At 45.2% G+C, this 22,651-nt stretch overlaps 2 protein-coding genes and 1 long non-coding RNA gene across 3 annotated transcripts in view; 2 read left to right on the top strand and 1 right to left on the bottom strand.

Moving 5' to 3' along the window:
• The window catches only part of LOC119166716 (uncharacterized), a 178,329-nt gene extending 169,657 nt beyond the window's left edge, over positions 1–8,672 (top strand). Inside the window, exon 6 of the transcript XR_012888477.1 lies at positions 3,882–8,672. The gene's annotated coding sequence lies outside the window, so the exon portion shown is untranslated. The remainder of the gene's footprint in view (positions 1–3,881) is intronic.
• A 5,033-nt stretch (positions 8,673–13,705) lies between these two features.
• On the bottom strand, positions 13,706–15,666 carry LOC142783817 (THAP domain-containing protein 1-like). Its single transcript, XM_075882437.1, has 3 exons — positions 15,346–15,666; positions 14,993–15,191; positions 13,706–14,343 (listed from the first exon to the last, which is right to left on the bottom strand). The coding sequence occupies exons 1-3, from the start codon at positions 15,414–15,416 to the stop codon at positions 13,936–13,938; spliced, it is 678 nt and encodes a 225-aa protein (XP_075738552.1). The 5' UTR covers positions 15,417–15,666; the 3' UTR covers positions 13,706–13,935.
• Positions 15,667–20,005: 4,339 nt separating this feature from the next.
• Positions 20,006–21,583, top strand: LOC142783816 (uncharacterized). The gene is made up of 3 exons (XR_012888475.1): positions 20,006–20,160; positions 20,277–20,451; positions 21,097–21,583. It is a non-coding gene; the product is annotated as an uncharacterized LOC142783816 (long non-coding RNA).
• The last annotated feature ends 1,068 nt before the right edge of the window (positions 21,584–22,651 follow it).

The following is a 22,651-nucleotide window of genomic DNA, read 5'->3' as shown; positions in this document are numbered from 1 at the left end:
GTTTGCATAGTCGTTGCTGTTGGATTGCTGTTTGTTTTACTGTTGGTTTGCTGTTGCAATGGCTAAAGAAATGACAAAGACCTTCGAACATTTCAAGCGCGAACTTAGGCTAGAAATCAGATGCTTAGAAGAAAAATTTGAGGGCATTGGGAAAATCGCGAAGCAGTTACAGGAAGTATTGAAAGAAAACAAAGAACTTCGTGCCCAAAATATGAAACTGACAAACGAACTAGAAGAGCTGGAACATTATCAGCGTTCCAATAATGTTGAGATTAAGGGCATTCCGCTTGAAGGTGAACCAGTCGCTATAATCAAACAAATTGGTGTAGTCATACAGGAGGAAGTAACGGAAGCTAACATTGATGTTTGTCACCGTGTCTACTGCTCGGCACGACGAAGCAAACTTAATAAATAGTCCGGTTCATCCGTAGAACAAAAAGAAATGCTTTCCTCAGCAAAGCGAAGAAATCAAAAGAAGATGCAAAGCAACTTGGATTCGAATCCCCTTCCAGAGTTTATGTGAATGAACATTTAACCCGCAATGGCAAGCAAGTTCTCGGTGCCACAGTACAAAGAAAGAAAGAACTGCGATGGAAATTCGTGTGGACTGCAGGAGGCAAAGTGTTTGCAAGGAAAGATGAAAACTCACCAGTGTTGAGGATCGCATGCATTGGCGACACTAAAAAGATGAACGAAGGAACGTAGTGCGCGGTCTTCCGGGTGTACTTGTAGAGTTCCGCATATGCAATGGACAGTCCTGAAGCATGTAGCTATTACGATGTTGTCACTTTTAACGAAACCTTCTCATGTGATTCTAAACCGTTTAAAATCCTACACCTAAACACGCGTAGTATTAGAAATAAAGAGAAACAACTTAGTGACTTGTATGCCTCGATCACCCACAGCTTTGATATTCTGGTGTGCACGGAAACCTGGCTAACAGAAACGGAAAAACCGCCACATTTCCACGGTTACCCATATAATGGTTTCGTGCGGTCAAGCGGTAGAGGTGCTGGCATAGCAATTTATGTTAAAACGTCATTAAGGCATGCAATTATTTCTGAGTGTTCAGTAATAAACAGCAGCGTTGAATGTATGTCGGTTCGTTTACAGAAATAATAGTTGTTGCAATATATCGACCACCAATGGGCAACAAAATAGACTTTTTTGAGCATTTAGAGCGTATGCTTTCTTTTCTATGTCGATTTTCGATGCCTTTTGTAATAATGGGGGTCGTTAACATAGATATGTTATCGAGTAACACTGCAGCTAAAATGTTTATCGAAATCATACACTCCTTTGCATGCACCAATCTTATCATGGAAGCCACAAGATTAACAGAAAAAAGTGCAACTTCACTCGACATATGTGTAACAAACATTCATTCCCGAGACTGTTTTTCTGGACTGCTAACGGCTGACGTAAGCGACCATTTACCAATTTTTTGTTTACTGCCAAATATTCAAGTCAAACGCGAAACCACAGTGGAAGCCTTATCTCGCAGCATTAAGGCTGCAGGCTTGGAAGTGTTTCGCTCACATATTGAATCAGTCGATTGGACATGCGTGTTTGAGAAAAGAAATCTGAATGCAGCATACGAGGCATTTTTCGAAAAACTGAGACTATGTTATAATCAAGCATTTCTAATGACCTTGCGAAAACCAAAACCCCAACGTGCAAGGAAACCATGGATTGATGAAAAGCTATTGAAAATGATTAAAACAAAAAATAAAATGTACCACACATTTGTTCGGTCACGGAACTTGGAGGGATTGTCGGAGTTTAAAAAATACCGAAATAGGTTGGACACCGACTTAAAGCGTGCGAGGGAAACATATTATGAAAAGTTATTTACGAAAATAAAAAATCACTCTAGGAAGGCGTGGGACGAGGTTAAGAATCTTATGTCAGAGAAAAAAGAACCACTACCGCTATGTTTTCATACTAATGCAGGTACCTTATCTGATAGTGACGCAGCGAATAAGATGAATGAGTACTTTGTCACCAGTGCAGAATATAAAAACGATAGCAATATAGCTCCCTGTGTTATATTAAAAGAGTGTGGGCTTATAAACTCCGTTTCACTATCCCTAGTGACATCAGAGGAAATAATACAATTGATAAACCAGATTAAAAATAACGTAGCCGCTGGCTTTGATGAGATCAAGGCAACTCGGCTAAAATACGTAGCTGATATTATAGCTCCAATGATTGTTTATATAATAAATAGAATGTTCGAAACTGGTATTTTCCCAGACAGCCTAAAAATAGCGAGAGTGTGCCCAGTCTTCAAGGGTGGTGATAAACGGCTATTCACAAACTACAGGCCAATATCCGTTCTTCCTGTTTTATCTAAGGTATTTGAGAATGCAATAAACGTATGCTTGTACAAATTTTTTGACAAGTACAATGTGATCAGTGAGGATCAGTATGGTTTTCGAAAAAATAAATCTTGTGAAGCAGCTTTGCTTAATATTAAACATGAACTGATCACAAACATCGAACATAGACTGTACTCACTAGGTTTGTTCATAGACTTTAGAAAGGCGTTTGATTCGGTATGTCATGAAGTACTAACGGTTAAACTTAGCAAGTATGGTGTACGTGGTGTGGTTCTTAATTTAATGAAAAACTATCTAACAAACCGCCATCAATATGTTTGCATAAACAAAAGTGCGTCCACTTACTTAAACATAACAAGAGGAGTACCACAAGGGTCAATTCTTGGTCCTCTATTGTTCATAATTTATATAAACGACCTGTGTGATATCCCATGTTCTCCCAAGTTAATAATGTATGCAGATGGCACTAACATATTCTTTAGCGGCTCATCCATTCTAGAGCTTGAACACCAGGTTAATAACTACCTACGAAGGTTCCGCGTATCTTAGTTTGAATAAACTGCAACTAAATGTTAATAAAACGAAACACATTGTCTTTGCCCCACCTGATAAGCCGCGTAACTATAGTTCAACTGTTTTACTTGAGGGCAAAGAGAGAGAGCAAGTCACCAGCCAGAAGTTTCTAGGTGTATGGTTTTCTGAGGGATTGACATGGAACACACATATAGAAAAACTAACGGTAGAACTCAGTCAAACCGTTGGATGTTTATATAAACTCAGCCCAGTCTTACCAAAATGGTTACAAATAGAATTATATTACGCCCTTTTCTACTCTAAAATGACATGCGGTATCTTGGTATGGGGTACTACTACACAAACAAACTATCAAAAATTACTAGTTCTGCAAAAAAGAGTTTTGCGAGCATTCGAGCAATACCATGGTATTATCAGGGACTTGAAAACCATACCACTCTTTGAAAAATACGCATTACTAACAATAACAAAACTGTATCATTTCAAACTACTGCAGTGGATTAAACAAAACAAGCCACAGTGTCTTCAGAACCCGCCTGACAACACTCATTATACTATGCGTGAACAACGCCGGAAAATCCCAGCAATAAGGACAAGTTATGGCAAGCAACACGTTCAGTATCAAATACCCACAATGTTAAATCGTTTACACGGTCTCATAGATTTCAATTCAGTACCTTCGAACACCATCATCAAGTCCATCCTAATAAACCATGATATTGAGTACGCTTATCAAAGTTTCTGTACTTGATTTGTTACATCCTATCTATCAATTTGAGTTATGTGTTGTAGTTGCTTTTCTTATGCTTTATTTTACATTCTGTATTGAAGTTTCTTTTCAGATGACGCTTTTGTGATAAGGTAATTTTTCTAATGTTTCCCTGAAATAGTGTGACAAGACCATGCTAAATTTTGTTCTGTTATGGTTCATTTATTGTGTTATTTATTTGTTTCTGTGTGTTATTTGTTGTGTTATATATTTATTTCTGAAAACATATGCGACAGATTGAGCGGCCTGCGTGCTGTTATGCCTGCGAGTCCACAGCGAACGTCCCTGCCTCTGAAAAAGGAAATCTGTGTCAAGGCCAGCACGCGAGCCCGCCTGACGCGATCAACAACTCAACGGCGTCATCACGCGACGGCGCCTTTCTGGCGCGCACGTGCAGTGAGTCACCTCAGCCCGCGAGCCCGTCGAGTAAACAACAGGCGCCTTCCTGTCTAGCGGGTCTGACGCATTGCCTTGCGACGTCACTCGTCCTGGCATGGAGCCACCTGCAAGCAGCCTCTCCAGATTCGATGAGAAAGAAGGACGCGGCCCAGCGGCGACCCAATTGGAGGAGTTTGGCCTCACGACCAGCGGCGTTTCTGGTTGGACATTTTGTTATTCAAATAATCCACCCGGTGCATATAAAAGAAGCCCTGCGGCGCGTCGCGAGTTGCAGTCCTGTGTGAGAGCAGATATGTGTGTCGCAGTTGAGCTATGTGTTAGCAGTCCTGTGTGAGAGCAGATATGTGTGTCGCAGTTGAGCTATGTGTTAACAGTCCTGTGTGAGAGCAGATATGTGTGTCGCAGTTGAGCTATGTGTTAGCAGTCCTATGTGAGAGCAGACATGTGTGTCGCAGTTGAGCTCTGTGTTAGCAGTCGAGCTATGAGTTAGCAGTCCTATGTGAGAGCAGACAGGTGTGTCGCAGTTGAGCTCTGTGTTAGCAGTCGAGCTATGTGTTAGCAGTCCTATGTGAGAGCAGACATGTGTGTCGCAGTTGAGCTATGTGTTAGCAGATTTGTTGGAGAGCAGACAGGTGTGTCGCAGTTGAGCTATGTGTTAGCAGTCCTATGTGATAGCAGACATGTGTGTCGCAGTTGAGCTATGTGTTAGCAGTCCTATGTGAGAGCAGACAGGTGTGTCGCAGTTGAGCTCTGTGTTAGCAGTCGAGCTATGTGTTAGCAGTCCTATGTGAGAGCAGACATGTGTGTCGCAGTTGAGTTATGTGTTAGCAGATTTGTTGGAGAGCAGACATGTGTGTCGCAGTTGAGCTGTGTGTCAGAGAAGAGAGCTATGTGATAGAGAGTTGAACTATGTGTTAGCAGTTGAGCTGTGTGTCAGAGAGCAGACCCATTTGAGAGTAGAGGTATGTGTTAGAGAGAAGAGCTGGGCTCTTCGCGTCTCTGTCGGCCCCAGTGCCGAATTTGTAACGCCTCTGTATATATGCTGTACATAAACCTTGTTTAACTCACCGTCGTCTCTCGTCTATCAGCTCAGCGCAGAAGCAGTCGCGAGCTGAGAAACCTACGCTACCAAACGGCTGGTGACCTTTCTGGCGGAGTTCGAAGCAGTGGCGCCTTCGGGACCGTGTTGGCGTCGCCGTCTTTCGAAACAGTGGTTGCAGCGGTGAGATTCGTATCGCCCTTCGTAACGTCGTCGGAGGCGCGCTTCGCAACAGTGGTAGCAGCGGTGAGATTTCGAGGCGCCCTTCGTAACGTCGTCGGAGGTGCGCTTCGTAACAGTGGTTGGCAGCTGCGGGATCGGCCGGCGTCAGCGACATCGATGCGGTGAGTGCCTGATGTTTTCCCCTCAGCTCACCAGACTACTCTAGCTCAGGTTGTAGTAGTTTAGAGAAGGGCTGTGTGAAGCATTGAAGTGAGCTTTGATCGTTTCAAACAAAGTCGAAGTGCTTTGAAACCAAAGTTAAGGCGGAGGGGGTAAACACGGGAGTGTGAAAAATTGCTTGCGCGTCTTGCTAGTTGACTTATAGTGGGTACGACAAGTAAATTGTTAACAAGGGCAAACAGCAAGAGGCTAGTGTGAACGATGGAGAACCTTAAAGTGAAGGAACTCATCGAAATTTGTGAGGAACTCGGCATTACTTTGGGCCGTGCGAAACGAAAGCAAGCGATCCTTGAGATCATGAAGGATGAGGGAGTGTCGGCTGAGGAAGTCGATGAGGCCTGGGCGTATATCAAAGCACGCCGCGAGGAGGCTGAAAGGCGAGAAGTTCGCGAACGTGAAGAAGCTGAAAGGCGAGAACGCCGTGAGGAGGCCGAGAGACAGGAGCGCCTCGAGTTGAAGCGAATAGAATTGACAATCCTACAGTGTTTGCAGGCGCCTAGCGTAGCTTGTCCGACGATTCAGGTCAGCGGTCAGAGAATTCGCGACCAACTGCCACCGTTCGTAGTAGGCGAGGACATGGCCCTCACACACTCGCAAGCGCGGAAGCTTTCGCGGGAGCTTGATCTTGTTCTGTGTGGTAAAACAAGTTCAAAAGTAGCAGATCTGTGTGACCTTGGCGGCGAGTCGACGGAACATCAGACACAAGATTCTCTGTGTGAGTCATTTGAGCAGTCACTCAAGCGGCCCGTCGCCGAAGCGACCGGCGCGGTTTCCGTAGCAAGGGGAGACGACATGGCGCCATTGAGTCGGAGCGAGAGGGATGCAACGCTCTCGCCTGTAGCGGAAAGTTGGAGTGAGCTGTCGAGGGTTGATCGAGAAACGCCCATTCGAGAGCAGCGTGCGGACCTCTCGATTAAAGCGCTAGGGGAAAGCCACATGAAAGCTGCACAAGTGTTGTCGAAGGAGTATAACGACAGATCGGCGAAAAAGTGCGCTTTTGAAGTAGGAAGTCAGGTATTGCTGCTGCGGCCGTCCAAAAAGAACAAGCTTGAAGTTCATCGGGAAGGGCCCGCAAAAGTAGTATCGAAGCTTTCCGATACGAATTATGAAGTGAAATTAGGAAGGCGGCCGAACAAAATTTGCCACAGTGATTTGTTGAAACCATAAGTTCAACGTCAAGCAGTCGTAAATCTGCTGTTGAATGCTTCAGATGAAGAGGGAGCAGAAATTTTTAGTTCCAGTGATGTAATCGAAAGGGGATCGGAGGTAATCTTGGAACAGTTGAACCTAGAGCCTAGGTTAAGTGAAGTCCAGAAGAAGGAGCTGAGAAGAAATGTTCCTTCTTATGAGAAATCTGGACTCCCCTATTGTACTTACACAGATGTGCAACGTCGCAAGTACGAGCAGCCCTTAGTACCGCATAGGTATCGTCGCCTAAAAGTGGCCGGTTACTGAGGTGGAGCATGATGCTCCAGCAGCTCAACTTTGACGTTCGCTAGAAAAGGAAAACTAAATGCTAATGCAGACGCATTGAGCCGTGCGTTTAGTTAGTACCTTCTCCACCTTTCGGTTTCTCGCTGGCGATTCGGGGCAAAATTTTGACCTCATCATGACCTGAGCTGAGCGCTCTCGTCCAGAGTGAGCTCAAGGGGCCAACTTTATGTGGTATTCTAATTCGTTGCGTTGTTGTACGTGTAAAAAAATTGAGCTCTCATTTTAAAGGTCTTGTGTCCCACATGTGCCTCTTGATGTAGAGGGAACGAAATTCCAATAGACACGTAGCTAGGTATATGCTGTACTATACTTTGTCTGGTGTTCTGTCGGGTGACCGAGGGCACTTGCTTGTGTCGTGTGTTGTCTGTTGTCGAACCGTTCTTGAAAAGTTGCAGAACCATCGTCAAGTGCTGAAACCAAGGATGGTCAGAAGAGACGAGCGAAGCTGGTGGACAAGTTGTGGTGACAAGCCAGTGAAGCTGGGATCCGTCCTCAAGAATGGGATGTGTTCCCGGAACAGAGTCTGGAGCTGCGTTCTCCCCATGGCTCTGGAGGCGAACCTGGAGGGACCTGGAGGGACCTGGCGAACGAGCGCGCCTGACATCCGGGCCACGTAGTAGCAGCTCGTCTTTCCGGCGCATTGTCTGGCGGCGGGGGTGCTGTTATGCCTGCGAGTCCACAGCGAACGTCCGTGCCTCTGAAAAAGGCAATCTGTGTCAAGGCCAGTACGCGAGCCCGCCTGACGCGATCAACAACTCAACGGCGTCATCACGCGACGGCGCCTTTCTGGCGCGCACGTGCAAAGAGTCACCTCGGCCCGCGAGCCCGTCGAGTAAACAACAGGCGCCTTCCTGTCTGGCGGGTCTGACGCAATGCCTTGTGACGTCACTCGTCCTTGGGTGCATCCACCTGCAGCGCAGCCTCTCCAGATTCGATGAGAAAGAAGGACGCGGTCCAGCGGCGACCCCATTGGAGGAATCTGGCCTCACGACCAGCGGCGTTTCTAGTTGGACATTTTGTTATTCAAAGAATACACCCGGTGCATATAAAAGAAGCCCTGCGGCGCGTCACGAGTAGCAGTCCTGTGTGAGAGCAGATATGTGTGTCGCAGTTGAGCTATGTGTTAGCAGTCCTGTGTGAGAGCAGATATGTGTGTCGCAGTTGAGCTATGTGTTAGCAGTCCTATGTGAGAGCAGGCATGTGTGTCGCAGTTGAGCTCTGTGTTAGCAGTCGAACTATGTGTTAGCAGTCCCATGTGAGAGCAGACATGTGTGTCGCAGTGGAGCTCTGTGTTAGTAGTCGAGCTATGTGTTAGCAGTCCTATGTGAGAGCAGACATGTGTGTCGCAGTGGAGCTCTGTGTTAGCAGTCGAGCTATGTGTTAGCAGTCCTATGTGAGAGCAGACATGTTTGTCGCAGTTGAGCTCTGTGTTAGCAGTCGAGCTATGTGTTAGCAGATTTGTTGGAGAGCAGACATGTGTGTCGCAGTTGAGCTGTGTGTCAGAGAAGAGAGCTATGTGATAGAGAGTTGAACAATGTGTTAGCAGTTGAGCTGTGTGTCAGAGAGCAGACCCATTTGAGAGTAGAGCTATGTGTTAGAGAGAAGAGCTCGGCTCTTCGCGTCTCTGTTGGCCCCAGTGCCGAATTTGTAACGCCTCTGTATATATGCTGTACATAAACCTTGTTTAACTCACCGTCGTCTCGTCCGCTCGTATATTAGCCCAGCGCAGAAGCAGTCGCGAGCTGAGAAACCTACGCTACCAAACGGCTGGTGACCTTCCCGGCGGAGTTCGAAGCAGTGGCGCCTTCGGGACCGTGTTGGCGTCGCCGTCTTTCGAAACAGTTATTGCAGCGGTGAGATTCGTAGCGCCCTTCGTAACGTCGTCGGAGGCGCGCTTCGCAACAGTGGTTGCAGCGGTGAGATTTCGAGGCGCCCTTCGTAACGTCGTCGGATGTGCGCTTCGTAACAGTGCCAAACGGTATTTAGGAGCAGAGGCCCCATGTCAGGCTTTATAGCCTTTAGCCTCTGTTCCCGATCCTGTAAGAATTTCAGGACAAATAAACTTCAATTCAATTCAAAGGACGTTATCTTATTGGTGGCTAAAGTCAAGGCACGAGTGAAAATAAAACCTTCACTGCAAAGTACGAATCCTCAACCTCACTATTTGAAGGAAAAAAAATAAATCTAGTTTTTGGTACAGTAAGTAGTACAGCTTCGTGGCGCTAGCCACCGCCCGATCTAAAGGGTACAGCCATATCCATCCATCCATCCATCCATGGGTAGTGAGCGGCATACTTCGCAGAGATTTCCTCGGGTGCGCTGCTTTTTTTTTTCAGAGGCGGTAGCTGCTTTACCAGTACTTCGTCAATCGGTGATTGCGCTGGGTTACTCGGAAATGCCTGAAAGCGTCAACGACAAAAAAAAATATCCAGCGTCGCTGCATAATGCTTGTCCGCAAAACTTAATGCTTCAGTTCAGCTTCTTGAAGAGTCCCAAGGGTTGCAACGTGGATCACTTAGTGAAAGAGTCACTCTGTCTGTAGAAAAAATGCTGCATTAGATGGAATAAAATGAGAAAGACTACGAAACACTTCCATCTGATGCACTAGCAGTGTCTGTTGCCCATAAATGGTACACCGCTGAGCAGCGGATGATCGCCCTGTATATTATGTTGCAAGCTACGATGTGAGAAATCTGGTACTTCGCAATAATCGTGATGAGTGCGAAAACGCCCGCCTTGTTCCGCAATGGTGGTGGTTACGCGCTATAAGTAACACCGTTGCTGGTATAGCATATTACTTCGGCAATTAGTATTTGACGCACGTGTTATATACATGTAGAAATGGAGCTGTTGCTTAAATTGTGGGAGTTGTAGTTGCCAGCAAGTCGTTCCTGCAGCACGGTAGCGCTATTTATCAGTTATGTTGCCAAATAAAATTTGCTTCCTCTGATAGTACAGGTTGCAGAGCAATAAGTTTGCAGTACCTGGAAAAGCAAGGCTCACGTTTCCATAAACAGTTGCAATTCTAGAGGGCCCTGTGGAGGCTAAAGGGTCAAAAAATTATTTACACTGCATATACCTGCGATTATGGTCCACTAGCAGATGCAAGCTGCCAGAATTACTGTAATTTTTTTTATGTCAGTGATCATATCCTTGCGGAGAGGGTTGACGGTGAAATAATATTTCGGCTTTCTCGTTTAACACTGACAAGACTACTAGTGTGCTGTTCTCGAGACGACGAGGTGTGCATCCTGACCCCTGCATACTAATCAATGGACAAAATATAGTCATCGCGAAAGAACAAAAATTCCTCTGTGTAATTTTTTATTCCAAAGTCACCTTCATCCAGCACATAAAACAGCTGAAGTTAAAATGTCTCAAGACCATGAACCTTTTGAAGATTTTATCGCATCAGTCGTGGGGGACAGACAGGCACTGTCTCATATCTCTGTTTCGAAGCCCGGTTCTGTCACGCATAGACTATGGATGCATAGTATATCAGTCAGCTTCAAGGACAGCACTGAAAATGTTGGACCCTATATACCACCTAGGTATCCGGCTGGCACTTGGTGCCTTCCGTACCAGCCCTATTCACAGCCTTTATGCTGAGTCAGATCAGTCACCACTAGACTATCAGCGCACGTATCTAGGAGTCAACTATGCAGTTAAAATCGTGTCTCTGAAGCAGCACCCATGCAAAACACTTATGAACGGTGTGTCTACTACCCAGTTATACCTAAACCGTCCTTCTATCGCCCCACCATTTCCTTTGGCAATAAGACCTGCAGTAAAAAAACTTGCAATTTTTTTCAATGACTTGGAGGAAAGTGACCATGTCGAACACATCCCCCCCTGGCAGCAATGTCCAGTCACTTGTGACTGGTCTTTCAAAGACATCATAAAGGAAAATTGTCCAAGTGCACTCATTGAGCAACATTTCTTGGCCCTTGAACACAAATATCGTTCAACCGCGTTCTTCTCTGATGGCTCAAAGTCTCAAACATCTGTATCTTGTGCAGCCTATGGACAAAAGTTCTCGGACACCAGAACCATGCATACACATACCAGCATTTTCACAGCGGAAGCCTATGGTATCCCACTTATTATACAACACATTAAACAACACAAGATACAAAAGTCTATAGTGTAGCCCTCCACTACGGCGTCTCTCATAATCATATAGCGGTTTTGGGACGTTAAACCCCACAAATCAAAGTCTATAGTGTACACAGATTCTTTAAGTGTTGTCAGGGCCCTGTCTTGTGGCAAGTACAGCAAGAACCCTACTTTCAACAAGCTCCTTAACAAAATCTATGCAGCCCACAACCTAAAACTTTCTATTGTTATTTGCTGGGTTCCAGGTCATTCTGGAATTGCGGGCAATGAAATAGTGGACAAGAATTCACGAGGAGCCGCTGGTCGCAAACCATAGATATAACCTCTGTTCCGGGTGTAGATCTAAAACCTGTTGTACGTAGAGGTCTACGCAACCACTGGCAAGCTGAATGGGACAGAGAAGTTGACAACAAACTCCACCTTGTAAAACCCCAGCTGAGAAAAGTTATCCCACAAAAACTCAACAGTTTCGCCGAAGTCATTGTAACACGGCTCAGAATAGGCCACACTTATGCTACACATAAACACCCTTTGACAGGTACTGATCCACCTACATGTATACACTGTGGAGAGAGTCTAACCGTTGTGCATGTCCTCATACAATGTCCTGTGCTTCACCAAGCACGACTGACCCATTTCAGGGAGCTCTGTCGATATCATATTCCACTTCATCCAGCGCTGTTTTTATCACTTGATGCAGTGGTTGACCTTAAGAGACTTCTTCATTATCTTGGGAAAGTCAAATTTTTAACAATGATATCATTCTATCCTAGCCACCAGGCTGCGCCTCAAGTGTGAGGTACCGCCTGGTGCATAAAAAGTATGTCTGAGCCTTCACAGTTCTTGCCCAGGCAAGGACTTCAGCTGCGAGGTTCTTGGGCCTTGCAGACTAATTTATCATCACAGACTCCAGCCAACGAAATGAAGGTTTTAGCAAAGTGACATTGCTTTTAAATGCAGTGTTTTAAATGGTTCATAGATATTTGTTTTAATTTTTAGTCATGTTTTAATCATTTGTTTTAATTTTTAAACTAATAACCGAAATGAAACAACACTTGTACTGGCGCTCTTTGGCGTTAGATGCCCTTGCGCCAATAAAACTTAACGTAATAATATTTCGGCTTTCTGTGACAACGAGAAATGGATTGCGCCACGTTGCTATAAGCCATCACACGCAACTTTCTGGTGCACATTAGGCCACTGTATTCTACGTCCGGCATCTTGTGCAAAATTTGCTAGTTTAATTCACCTAAATTAGCTATAGTTGTTTTGGTCAGAGTCTTCATTTCTTTTCTTTCAATAGGTCGAGGATCAAGAGACTAAATGCTCGAGGGACTGACAAAGTACCGACCCAGTCACAAGTTGGCAAAGCAGCAATACACGACAGACATTCATACATGTAGAATAAAAAAATAAACTTTACATGTATATAATGACACCAAGTACGAATACAAAGTTATGAAACAACTCCACAAGTAGAGAGCGAGGGAATACATATGTATCACGACTTGGCATGAACATTAAAAGCAAAAATCAATAAGTAGGGTGACCAAAGTTCCGGGAGATCTACAATTGGGAAAGTGAATTAGCTGGGCGAAGCATCCAATGTGACGATTTGATTAATTAAAATTAAATATATCTACGCGCTATAGTTCGGAATTGATCGTAAGAAATAATTACGCATAATCTTATATTGAAGTGTCAGAAATCATCAGGTTCAAAACTATACACTGATACACAGAGACATCACAGTAAAAGATACAGTACAATAATAAGAATTATTTAAAAAGTGCGCAAAACAGCCAATCGTAGTGACGTTTCTTGCAATATTTAAATAAATTCATAGGAAGTTCTCAATGGCAGAAGAAAGGACAAAGTGTCAATATCTTCGTGGTTTAAGGTGTTTAATAGGTAACGTTGCCTTTAGGACAATGTTCATCCTAAACGCTTTTAGGAATATGTAAAATCCACAATTAATTCTTCGTGCTTAGTGAGACAAACACTTGCGTTTACGTTTATAGCAGGATAAATTATGGTATTACAACCATGTTTAACGAATGCTTTATGAAATGTCAAGTACAAAGACGATGTTTATTAAAATGATAATCTGGCTCCCACAGCGTGGGCGCATTGATTCAAACTTCTGATCATGGAGTATAATCGATAAAGAAACCCAGGTGGTCTAAATTTACGGAACCCTCCACTACGGCGTCTCTCATAATCATATGGTGGTTTTGGGACGTTAAACTAAACGTATCAAGGCCTTTTCAAGAATGGTTTTCAGAGATGAGACTTCAAAAAACTTAGGTGCCATGTACTGTCCTACCCTTGCTCGATCAAAATGATTTTACAGAAAACGGGTCACCACGACACAGCGTGGGAACAATTTTTGTGGAGAGCGGCGCGTGCTGTCTCGTTTGTCTCCTCCAAGGAGGATATAAAAACCTGCTGGAGTGGAAGCCGCCTATGCTTACCCATGGGAGCGGGTGAAGCCGCGCCGAGCCGCCGGCGGCTATCTTGGCAGAGGCAAGAAACAGCCGAGTACAGCTGCGCTCGCGCTTATCTAAGCAGCAGGTGCAGTTTCTCGCGTCTTCAAAGCAATAAAAACAGTTGTGTCAGGTTGTAAGCATTTATTCTTTGCTTTTTGGTGGCGAAATGGCCTACGAAAACGCTTTGAGAAACTCGAAAATGGAAGAACACAATCACACAAACATTAAAAATATATGCGAACAGTATAGCCGAAACGAGCAGTGCGGGGAGACTTGTACCAGCCCCTTAGTGTTCGCTGGGATGGGAGGGCTTCGTTGAACTTGGATCGTACATACTCGTACGCGGCTGGACTAAAAATGCAAAGTCAGTGCAAATGCTCGCAGCTCAGGTGGGTACTTGCCCTTCTGCTCATTGCCCACCCTGCACAGTAGTTGCTGAATGTCATCCGAGAAAACAGATGAAAACACATGCGAGCCTTCTTCTGACAAGAGTTTTCGCTCTCTGATTTCTTTGATGATTTCTTGGGCGGTTTCATTTCTCTTGACCAGCCTTCGTTTAGTTTGCTGCAGTGTTTTGACCTTCTTCTTCAACTGGGTTATCTCTTCTTGTGAGGAAAGGACCTTGTTTTTGTAGAACTGTTTGGTTGACGAGTCTTCAGGAAAATATTCAGCTCCAGGCAGGTCGCACAACCCAGAACACTCAGGACCAAGCGGGGCCGGGAAATCTCGAGACTTGGGGTCGGGACGCTTCTGTTTGATCTGGGTTTGAAAGCATACGTTTTCTCAGACGAGCTAAAAAGGCAGCAAGCGCAAAAACTAAATGAAACCTCACACGTATAATGTGGGTACGATTAAGCTACACATTTTCTTTGAAGAAATAATAAATGTATTAAGTAACAAGCTTTTTCATAGTCGTGCACGAGACATTGTATGCCAGCAAAAAGGACATGCACCCGCTCTGGTATAACTTTCCATTCGCCGGATGTGCCTTTAAGTATTGAATTGTAACCACTGTCAGTATGCTGTAGATGTCAATAATGTTTCTGTAGTAAACATTTCTGTATGCCAATTCCTGCTTAAGACCTGGTAAACAGGTCAGTAGTAATAAATAAATAAATAAGTATCTTGATCACCAGTTAAGCCGAAGGTGAAGCAGTTACCATTACCGGTAACTTCACCTTCGCCGGTGGTGTCCGGTAACGCGGTAAACGGTAACGCAAACACGGTAATGATATGCTAAATCTACAGCTACTCCTCCACAGTACCGCCAATTCTCGGCACGCAAAAAATGCCACGTATACCCGCAACAACATTTCGTGGAACAAGTATTATGTAGCGGCCGTAACGCCACAAGCGTTATGCACGCTAAACATTACGCTTCTCGTCCAACGATGTCAGTAATACTCACAGGTTTCTGCAGATGAGGCGGAAAAGCTGGAAACGACGTGGGCACACTTCCCACCCGCAGTCGCGTCGTTTGCCCAGTGTGGTCAAAGCACTCAGGAGTGAAATGTACAGAGCACAGGCGGTCTCCATCCTTAGCGCGCCACCCTTCACGGCGAACTGCCCGCTCCCAAAGACTCCGAACTTCTGCATTCTTTGGAAACCTGTCAAGAAATATACGACAATCAACTGCGGCACACGTACACACAAAGCCATTTTGCTGCTCTTTCATGCGCGGGCCTGCAAGCAACTACGATGCCGCGAGTAGAACCGCGAGAAATGACCGCGAGTAGAACACGCTAAATTTCATGTACTTACACGTAAAATGTGGGGCCAGAACCTTTCTTCAGCCTGTTTGTGCATCCGTAGGCAACGCAGGAGGTAACCATTATCCAAGAGCAAGACTTGCACTCATTGAAAACTTTGAAGAGAACAGCGTGCACCAGCAGCGCGCTTTCTGCCTCCGGCAAGATGGCTGCCGCTGGCGTCACCTGACGGGCGTCGCTTCCACTCCAGCAAGTTTTTATATCCTCCTTGGTCTCCTCCGTAATGTTACCCGATGGATAAATGGGTGCATACGACTGTATCCTTTAGATCAGGCGGTGGCTAGCGCCACTAAGCCGTAATACTTATTGAACCAAAACTAGATTTATTTTTTTTTCTTTAAATAGTGAGTTTGAGGATTCGTACTTTGGAGTGAAGAGTTTAATTTTCACTCGTGCCTCCACTTTAGCCACCAATCAGATAACCTTCTTCTAGTTAATTCTACCCGCTTAAAGTCTATTTGGCCCTCCTTGTGCCTAAACCCCAGTGCTTTGAAAAACTCTGCGCCATCATCCTGAACTATAGGGTGAAGCCCTTTACAGTGTTGGTGGTTACGCGTTATAAGTATGCACGCTGCATGCACCCTGTGTTTAAAGGCGCGGGCGCTGCATGCCCCCGATGGATGGATGGATGTGGCGGTACCCTTTAGATCGGGCGGCGGCTAACGCCACCGCTTGGGGCGCTGCATGCACCCGCGCCGTAATTGCGGCTCGTTGTAATTGCGGGAGGGTTAAATGACGTCCTGAAAAAAGAATCGTCAGGACTAGCGACGACCTTGGCGAAAGGGGTGGATGACATGCGCACCGTGTCCCCCCAGGTGCAAATTGTAGTATGCACAGTACCGGAAGTACCAGTACGCAACATCAACCTGCAAAGAGCGGTTGTCGACGCAAACAAAGAGATATGGCGAATTAGTCGAGAGAAGGGTTTCGAGGTAGTGGATTTAAACAGGGAAGTGCACAGGTGGGGTGGATTCCAAAGAGACAAGATTCATTTCGATAAGAGGCTTGGACACGAGGTGGGCTGGCGACTGGCAGGACGCGCAATAGCTTTTTTGGGGGGCTCACGGGCCCTTCGGTGTCCGGGGTAGCTCGTAACAGGGAAAACAACCAGGAGGACGCTTTGACAGGTAGAATTGCGAAAAACCAGAAAAAAGGTAAAAGAAAAAGGAAAAAGGCGCGTGTTGCAATTAGTTACATAAACATGCAGGGTGGCAGAAAGAAGGCAAAATGGTTAGAGATTGAGGAGCAGTTAAACAAAGAACAGATAGGCGTGTATGCGGTTACAGAAACACACCTTAGAGACTTGGAAGAGCCACCACATATTAAAAATTATGTTTGGGAAGGGTGTAACAGGACCATATCGGAAAGGAAAGGTGGGGGTGTAGGAATGCTAATTCACCGCGGAGCCAAATGGGTTAGAGTGAAACAGACGTGTTCAGAGCACCTCTGGGTTCGGGGCACAGTAGGTGGAAAGGAAACGTGGCTAGGGGTAGCCTACTTGTGGACGGGGAATAACTGCAGAGAAAAGAATCAGGAGATAGTGGATTGCATGAGTGCGGATATTAAGGAATTTGGTAATGGGGCCGAAATCATCCTTCTAGGGGACATGAATGCCCACATACATGACCTTGACGGATATTCAGACACCAATGGGAAGTTATTACTAGATCTTTGCGAGCAACATAGTCTGGAGATAGTTAACACGGGGCCTAAATGTGACGGCCAGATCACATGGGAAGTCGGAAACAAGCAATCAAGTATTGATTATTGTCTCATGACTGAAGGAATTTACCACAAACTGACAGAAATGAGGATAGACGAGGAAGGCATTAACAGCTTGGGTAGTGATCATAAACGAATAACATTACAAATGGGATACGAAACTAAAAATATGAGCATGGAATCAAAGTCTGGCAGCTCGTATTTAAATGACAAACAAATAATAAATATAGCCGCAAGAGTCGAGGAAGAAGTAGGCGAAATACCAGGCAAGGACTGGGAGTATAGTGAGCTGTTACATCTAATGACGAAGGAGATAGGGAAAGAGAAGAAAACTGTTTGCTGGAAAGGAAAAAGGAAGCCAAAAAGTTGGTGGAACAAGGAAATCCGGGAGGCGATCGAGAAGCGACGCGAAGCATCACGGGAGCATAGAAAGGCAAAAAAGGAAAAGCGGCCGCAGGACGAAGTCAAAAAAATATGGGAAATATATTTAGAGAAAAAATCCCTTGTACAGAAATTGGTAGAGGCAAAAATTAAAGGTGAAAGTGAACGCTGGATGACAGAGATACACGAAAAAAAGGAGGCCGCGCCTAGGATTTTTTGGAGCCACATAAAGGCGCTAGGTAGGAAGTCTGTCACAACGCAACAACATATTCTAGATGAAAGAGGAAATCAATTGGAAGGGTACGAAGCGCTAGGTTACATCCAAAAGGTAACAGCCGATTCGTTTCAAAAGAGCGTCCAGGGGATCTCCCCGGTGAGTAAAAGTGTGGCGGAGAAAGCAACAGAGGAAGAGCTAGTACTTGATAATTTCAACTGGAAAAAGGCTGAAGGAAAAATTCCAAAGCGCACTGCCGCGGGTTTAGATGGGATTCCCGTTAGCCTCATTAACGAACTAGGACATAACACTAAAGAAGCATTGTTAAAAGCAGTAGAAAAAAGCTTAAAGGACGGACAAATACCGGACAGTTGGCGACAAAGTAGAATGAACTTAATCTATAAAGGCAAGGGAGAAAAGGACAAGATTCGCTCGTATAGACCACTAACCATTACATCGGTACTATACAGGATGGCGATGCAAGCAGTAAAAATGAAAATAGAAACATGGGCCGAACATAACAATATTTTGGGAGAACTTCAGAACGGATTTCGAGTCGACAGGCGGTTAGACGATAACCTGTTTGTTCTCACTCAGTGTATAGAAATATCTAAAATAGAGAATAGGCCCTTGTACGTGGCTTTTCTAGACATCACTGGGGCATACGACAACGTTAATCAGGAAATTTTGTGGAATATATTGAAAGGAATGGGCATGGGCGACGACTGTATACAGCTTTTGAGGGAGATATACCGAGAAAATACAGTTTGCATAGAGTGGGAAGGAATGCGTAGCAAAGAGAACGTTGAGGTTAGCAGGGGTCTGAGACAGGGATGTCCTTTGTCCCCGCTGTTATTCATGCTGTACATGGTGAGTATGGAAAAAGCGCTAGAAGGTAGCAACATTGGTTTTAATCTGTCACACAAACAGGGCGGCATGATGATTGAGCAGAAGCTTCCAGGTTTATTTTATGCGGACGATATCGTCTTATTTGCGGACAGTCGAGATGATATACAGCAGCTGGCGAATATATGCGGAAGGGAAGGTGAAGCTCTTGGACTAGGATTCAGTGTAACGAAGTGTGGATTGATGGTATTCAATGATCCCTGTGATCAGACGGTGTCCATACAAGGCCAAGAAATACCGAGGGTAAGTGAATACAAGTACCTTGGAGTATGGGTAAATGAGAGTGATAGATACATGGAGGTACAGGAAAAAGCCTCGGCAGCAAAAGGAAAGAGGAGTGCGGCAATAATGAAGCACAGAGCGTTGTGGGGATACAATAGGTATGAGGTGCTTCGAGGTCTGTGGAAGGGTGTAATGGTTCCAGGGCTTACTTTTGGGAACTCAGTGGTGTGCATGAGGGCAGAGGTGCAAGCGGGAATGGATGTAAATCAAAGGACTGTGGGACGCCTCGCGTTGGGTGCTCACGGGAAGACGACAAACGAGGCTGTAAAGGGCGATATGGGGTGGGCAGGTTTTGAGGCGAGGGAAGCGCAGAGCAAAATAAGGTTCGAAGAAAGGCTAAGAAATATGAAGGAGAGTAGATGGGCAGAGAAGGTGTTCCGTTATTTGTATAGGAAGAGCGTGGACACACAGTGGAGAAAAAGAACTAGAAGACTCACTAGTAAGTATACGGCTGGTATTGTAAGCCATATGTCAACAAAGAGCGTTAAGGGAAAAGTCAGGGAGGCGGAGAGGATTTACTGGATGGCAGCTATGGAGAAAAAACCGGCTTTGAGTAACTACCGAAAGGGCAAAAATGAAATAAGGAGGGAGGCATTTTACGATAATTCAAGGGGAAGCGCTTTACTGTTTGAAGCGAGATCGGGTTGCCTTAGAACGCGTAGTTATAAAGCAAGATTCAGTAAAGAAGAAGAACAATGCACATGCTGCGGGAAAGATAAGGAAACGGCGGAGCATGTTCTGATTGAATGTGGAGATATCCACCCAGGTGTACGTTTGGGCACGAGCCTACAGGAAGCCTTGGGTTTTAGGGACAACAATGGAAAGCTGAACACACCCGCGATTGAAATAAGTAAGAGACGGTTAGAGTATTGGTGGCAGAAAATTAGAGAGAAAGGACAAAAATAAATATTGGAAAAATAAAATATGGACAGTGTGCCGTAAATGGCAGAGAACTTAAGCTGAAAATTTACCTTTTTTTCCATTAAGATAGAATTTATCGAAGTAGAGGCATTAGGCCAACATAAAAAAAAGAAAAAATGTTTTTTTTTGTCGAGCCTGGTGGCATACCTGTCACCACCCCGTTATAAAGGGGACGCTCATAGCATCCATCCATCCGTAAAGTCCCTCTATCTGCGAAAAGTAGCGAAAGGTCTTGATCCAGCCGCCTCGCCGCGCGATTGGCCGGTTGGCGACACGTGACCTTTTCTCCTTCGCGCCCCGCCCTAAGGGTCCAGCAGTCGTTCGCTGTGCATGCGGATCGCGCGGTTGTTTGCGTTCCCGAGCGTGGAATTGGACGTTTCGGTAAGTAAAAAACATTTCTTGCGCCTCTGATGCATTGTTTTTGCAACGTAGAAGTGCTTATTTACCTTTCCCTTGAGTGGACGCGGGAATTACGTGCTTTTATTCAACGTTTGCAGCATGACACGCTAGCATGCCGGGCTGCTGCGCCTATGGTTGCCGCAACCGTACGACGGATGGAAAGAGGTTCTTTTCTATTCCTCGGGTGATGATAACATCAGCAGACGGAAGATATGGCTCCACAGAATCGGGCGCAAGGATTTCGTGCCCACTGAAAATATCCGGCTATGCGAGGTAAGTGACTTCGTGGTTTTTATAAAATGTAAACACTGTCGTAGATTTCAGCCAGCCATGTGCCTCGCTGGCGTGCCTTTGTTCGTGTATATACTGTTTCATGGGCATTATCTCAACAACGCTGTTATTGTTTTGGCGTTCTTGATGCGGCTGATTTGCGCATTATAGTTCTTCGCGTTTCACATTCCGTATTTCTCACAGCGATTAGCTCGAGACCCCAATACCATTGCGTTTGTTTATGTCATCATAATGCGAGCTTTGTCAAGGGTAAACGACGATTTTTCAGTTGTGGGCAACCTTTTATAATGTTTAGATGCGACAGCATGTATAAGTGAACTTATTGCAGTTTTCCTGTTCATGCAAGGTTTCCCAGATCACGTGAGCATAGATGTAAATGTGTCAATGTGCCAGAGGCTGCTTTTATTCTGTCAATTCAAGGTATTCATGGTGCTTATACCATGTGCCCGAACCACACGAAGGCGGCTGTTATTCTCAGATCTTGAACTTGAAACTTACAATAAAAGGTCCGTTCTTGGTATTTCTTATTTATTTTGTTTTGCCACGCCTTGCTGTGTTTTGCAGCGGGGCTCTGCGCGAGGTCGATTCAGGCTTGTTTGTCTAAGCACTTAGCATATTTTTTTACAGGACCACTTTGATGTTGAAGAATTTGAGCCATTAATCCTACAAAGCTATGGCCAGAAGAAACTGAAGCCGTATGCCACGCCGAGCATCTTTACTCATCTGAACTATAAAACAAGCACTTTCAGTTGACCCAAGCATCGTCTCTACTTCAACGTAAGCTGAATTTCAGATCGTGCAAACGACCGTAAAGAAGCGCCGTATGACTACCGCTGTAAAACACCGTTCAATAGAATGAGATGCTTCGAAAGTACGAACGTTTTATTGCAAAGCTTCACGCGCCCCGGGATCGTTAGTCGTTTTCCCTACTGCATGAAGTTTCCTGGGCAGCTTACGCCACAAAGGGCAATAATTAACCGGTTCAAACGCGCACTGAGAGTGGTTGAAATGCAGGTTGAAAGTGGTTGAAATGCACTGAGCGGCTGAAATGCACGCGAGCGAGCGGAGCGTCGTCTGCTAGCGCTGCTCCTTGGACCCCTCCAGAGGGCGCGCGTGTAGTTGTCGTTACCTTTATATATATAGGGACCTTACCGGATGGATGGATGGATGGATGCTATGAGCGTCCGCTTTATAACGGGGTGGTGACAAGAATGCCACCAGGCTCGACAAAAAAAAAAAACCTTTTTTCTTTTTTTATGTTGGCCTAATGCCTCTACTTCGATAAATTCTATCTTAATGGAAAAAAGGTAAATTTTCAGCTTAAGTTCTCTGCCATTTACGGCACACTGTCCATATTTTATTTTTCCAATATTTATTTTTGTCCTTTCTCTCTAATTTTCTGCCACCAATACTCTAACCGTCTCTTACTTATTTCAATCGCGGGTGTGTTCAGCTTTCCATTGGTGTCCCTAAAACCCAAGGCTTCCTGTAGGCTCGTGCCCAAACGTACACCTGGGTGGATATCTCCACATTCAATCAGAACATGCTCCGCCGTTTCCTTATCTTTCCCGCAGCATGTGCATTGTTCTTCTTCTTTACTGAATCTTGCTTTATAACTACGCGTTCTAAGGCAACCCGATCTCGCTTCAAACAGTAAAGCGCTTCCCCTTGAATTATCGTAAAATGCCTCCCTCCTTATTTCATTTTTGCCCTTTCGGTAGTTACTCAAAGCCGGTTTTTTCTCCATAGCTGCCATCCAGTAAATCCTCTCCGCCTCCCTGACTTTTCCCTGAACGCTCTTTGTTGACATATGGCTCACAATACCAGCCGTATATTTACTAGTGAGTCTTCTAGTTCTTTTTCTCCACTGTGTGTCCACGCTCTTCCTATACAAATAACGGAACACCTTCTCTGCCCATCTACTCTCCTTCATATTTCTTAGCCTTTCTTCGAACCTTATTTTGCTCTGCGCTTCCCTCGCCTCAAAACCTGCCCACCCCATATCGCCCTTTACAGCCTCGTTTGTCGTCTTCCCGTGAGCACCCAACGCGAGGCGTCCCACAGTCCTTTGATTTACATCCATTCCCGATTGCACCTCTGCCCTCATGCACACCACTGAGTTCCCAAAAGTAAGCCCTGGAACCATTACACCCTTCCACAGACCTCGAAGCACCTCATACCT

This window comes from Rhipicephalus microplus, unplaced genomic scaffold, assembly GCF_043290135.1.
Source record: "Rhipicephalus microplus isolate Deutch F79 unplaced genomic scaffold, USDA_Rmic scaffold_12, whole genome shotgun sequence".
NCBI lineage: Eukaryota > Metazoa > Arthropoda > Arachnida > Ixodida > Ixodidae > Rhipicephalus > Rhipicephalus microplus.
This window is presented reverse-complemented; position numbering and strand designations above follow the sequence as displayed.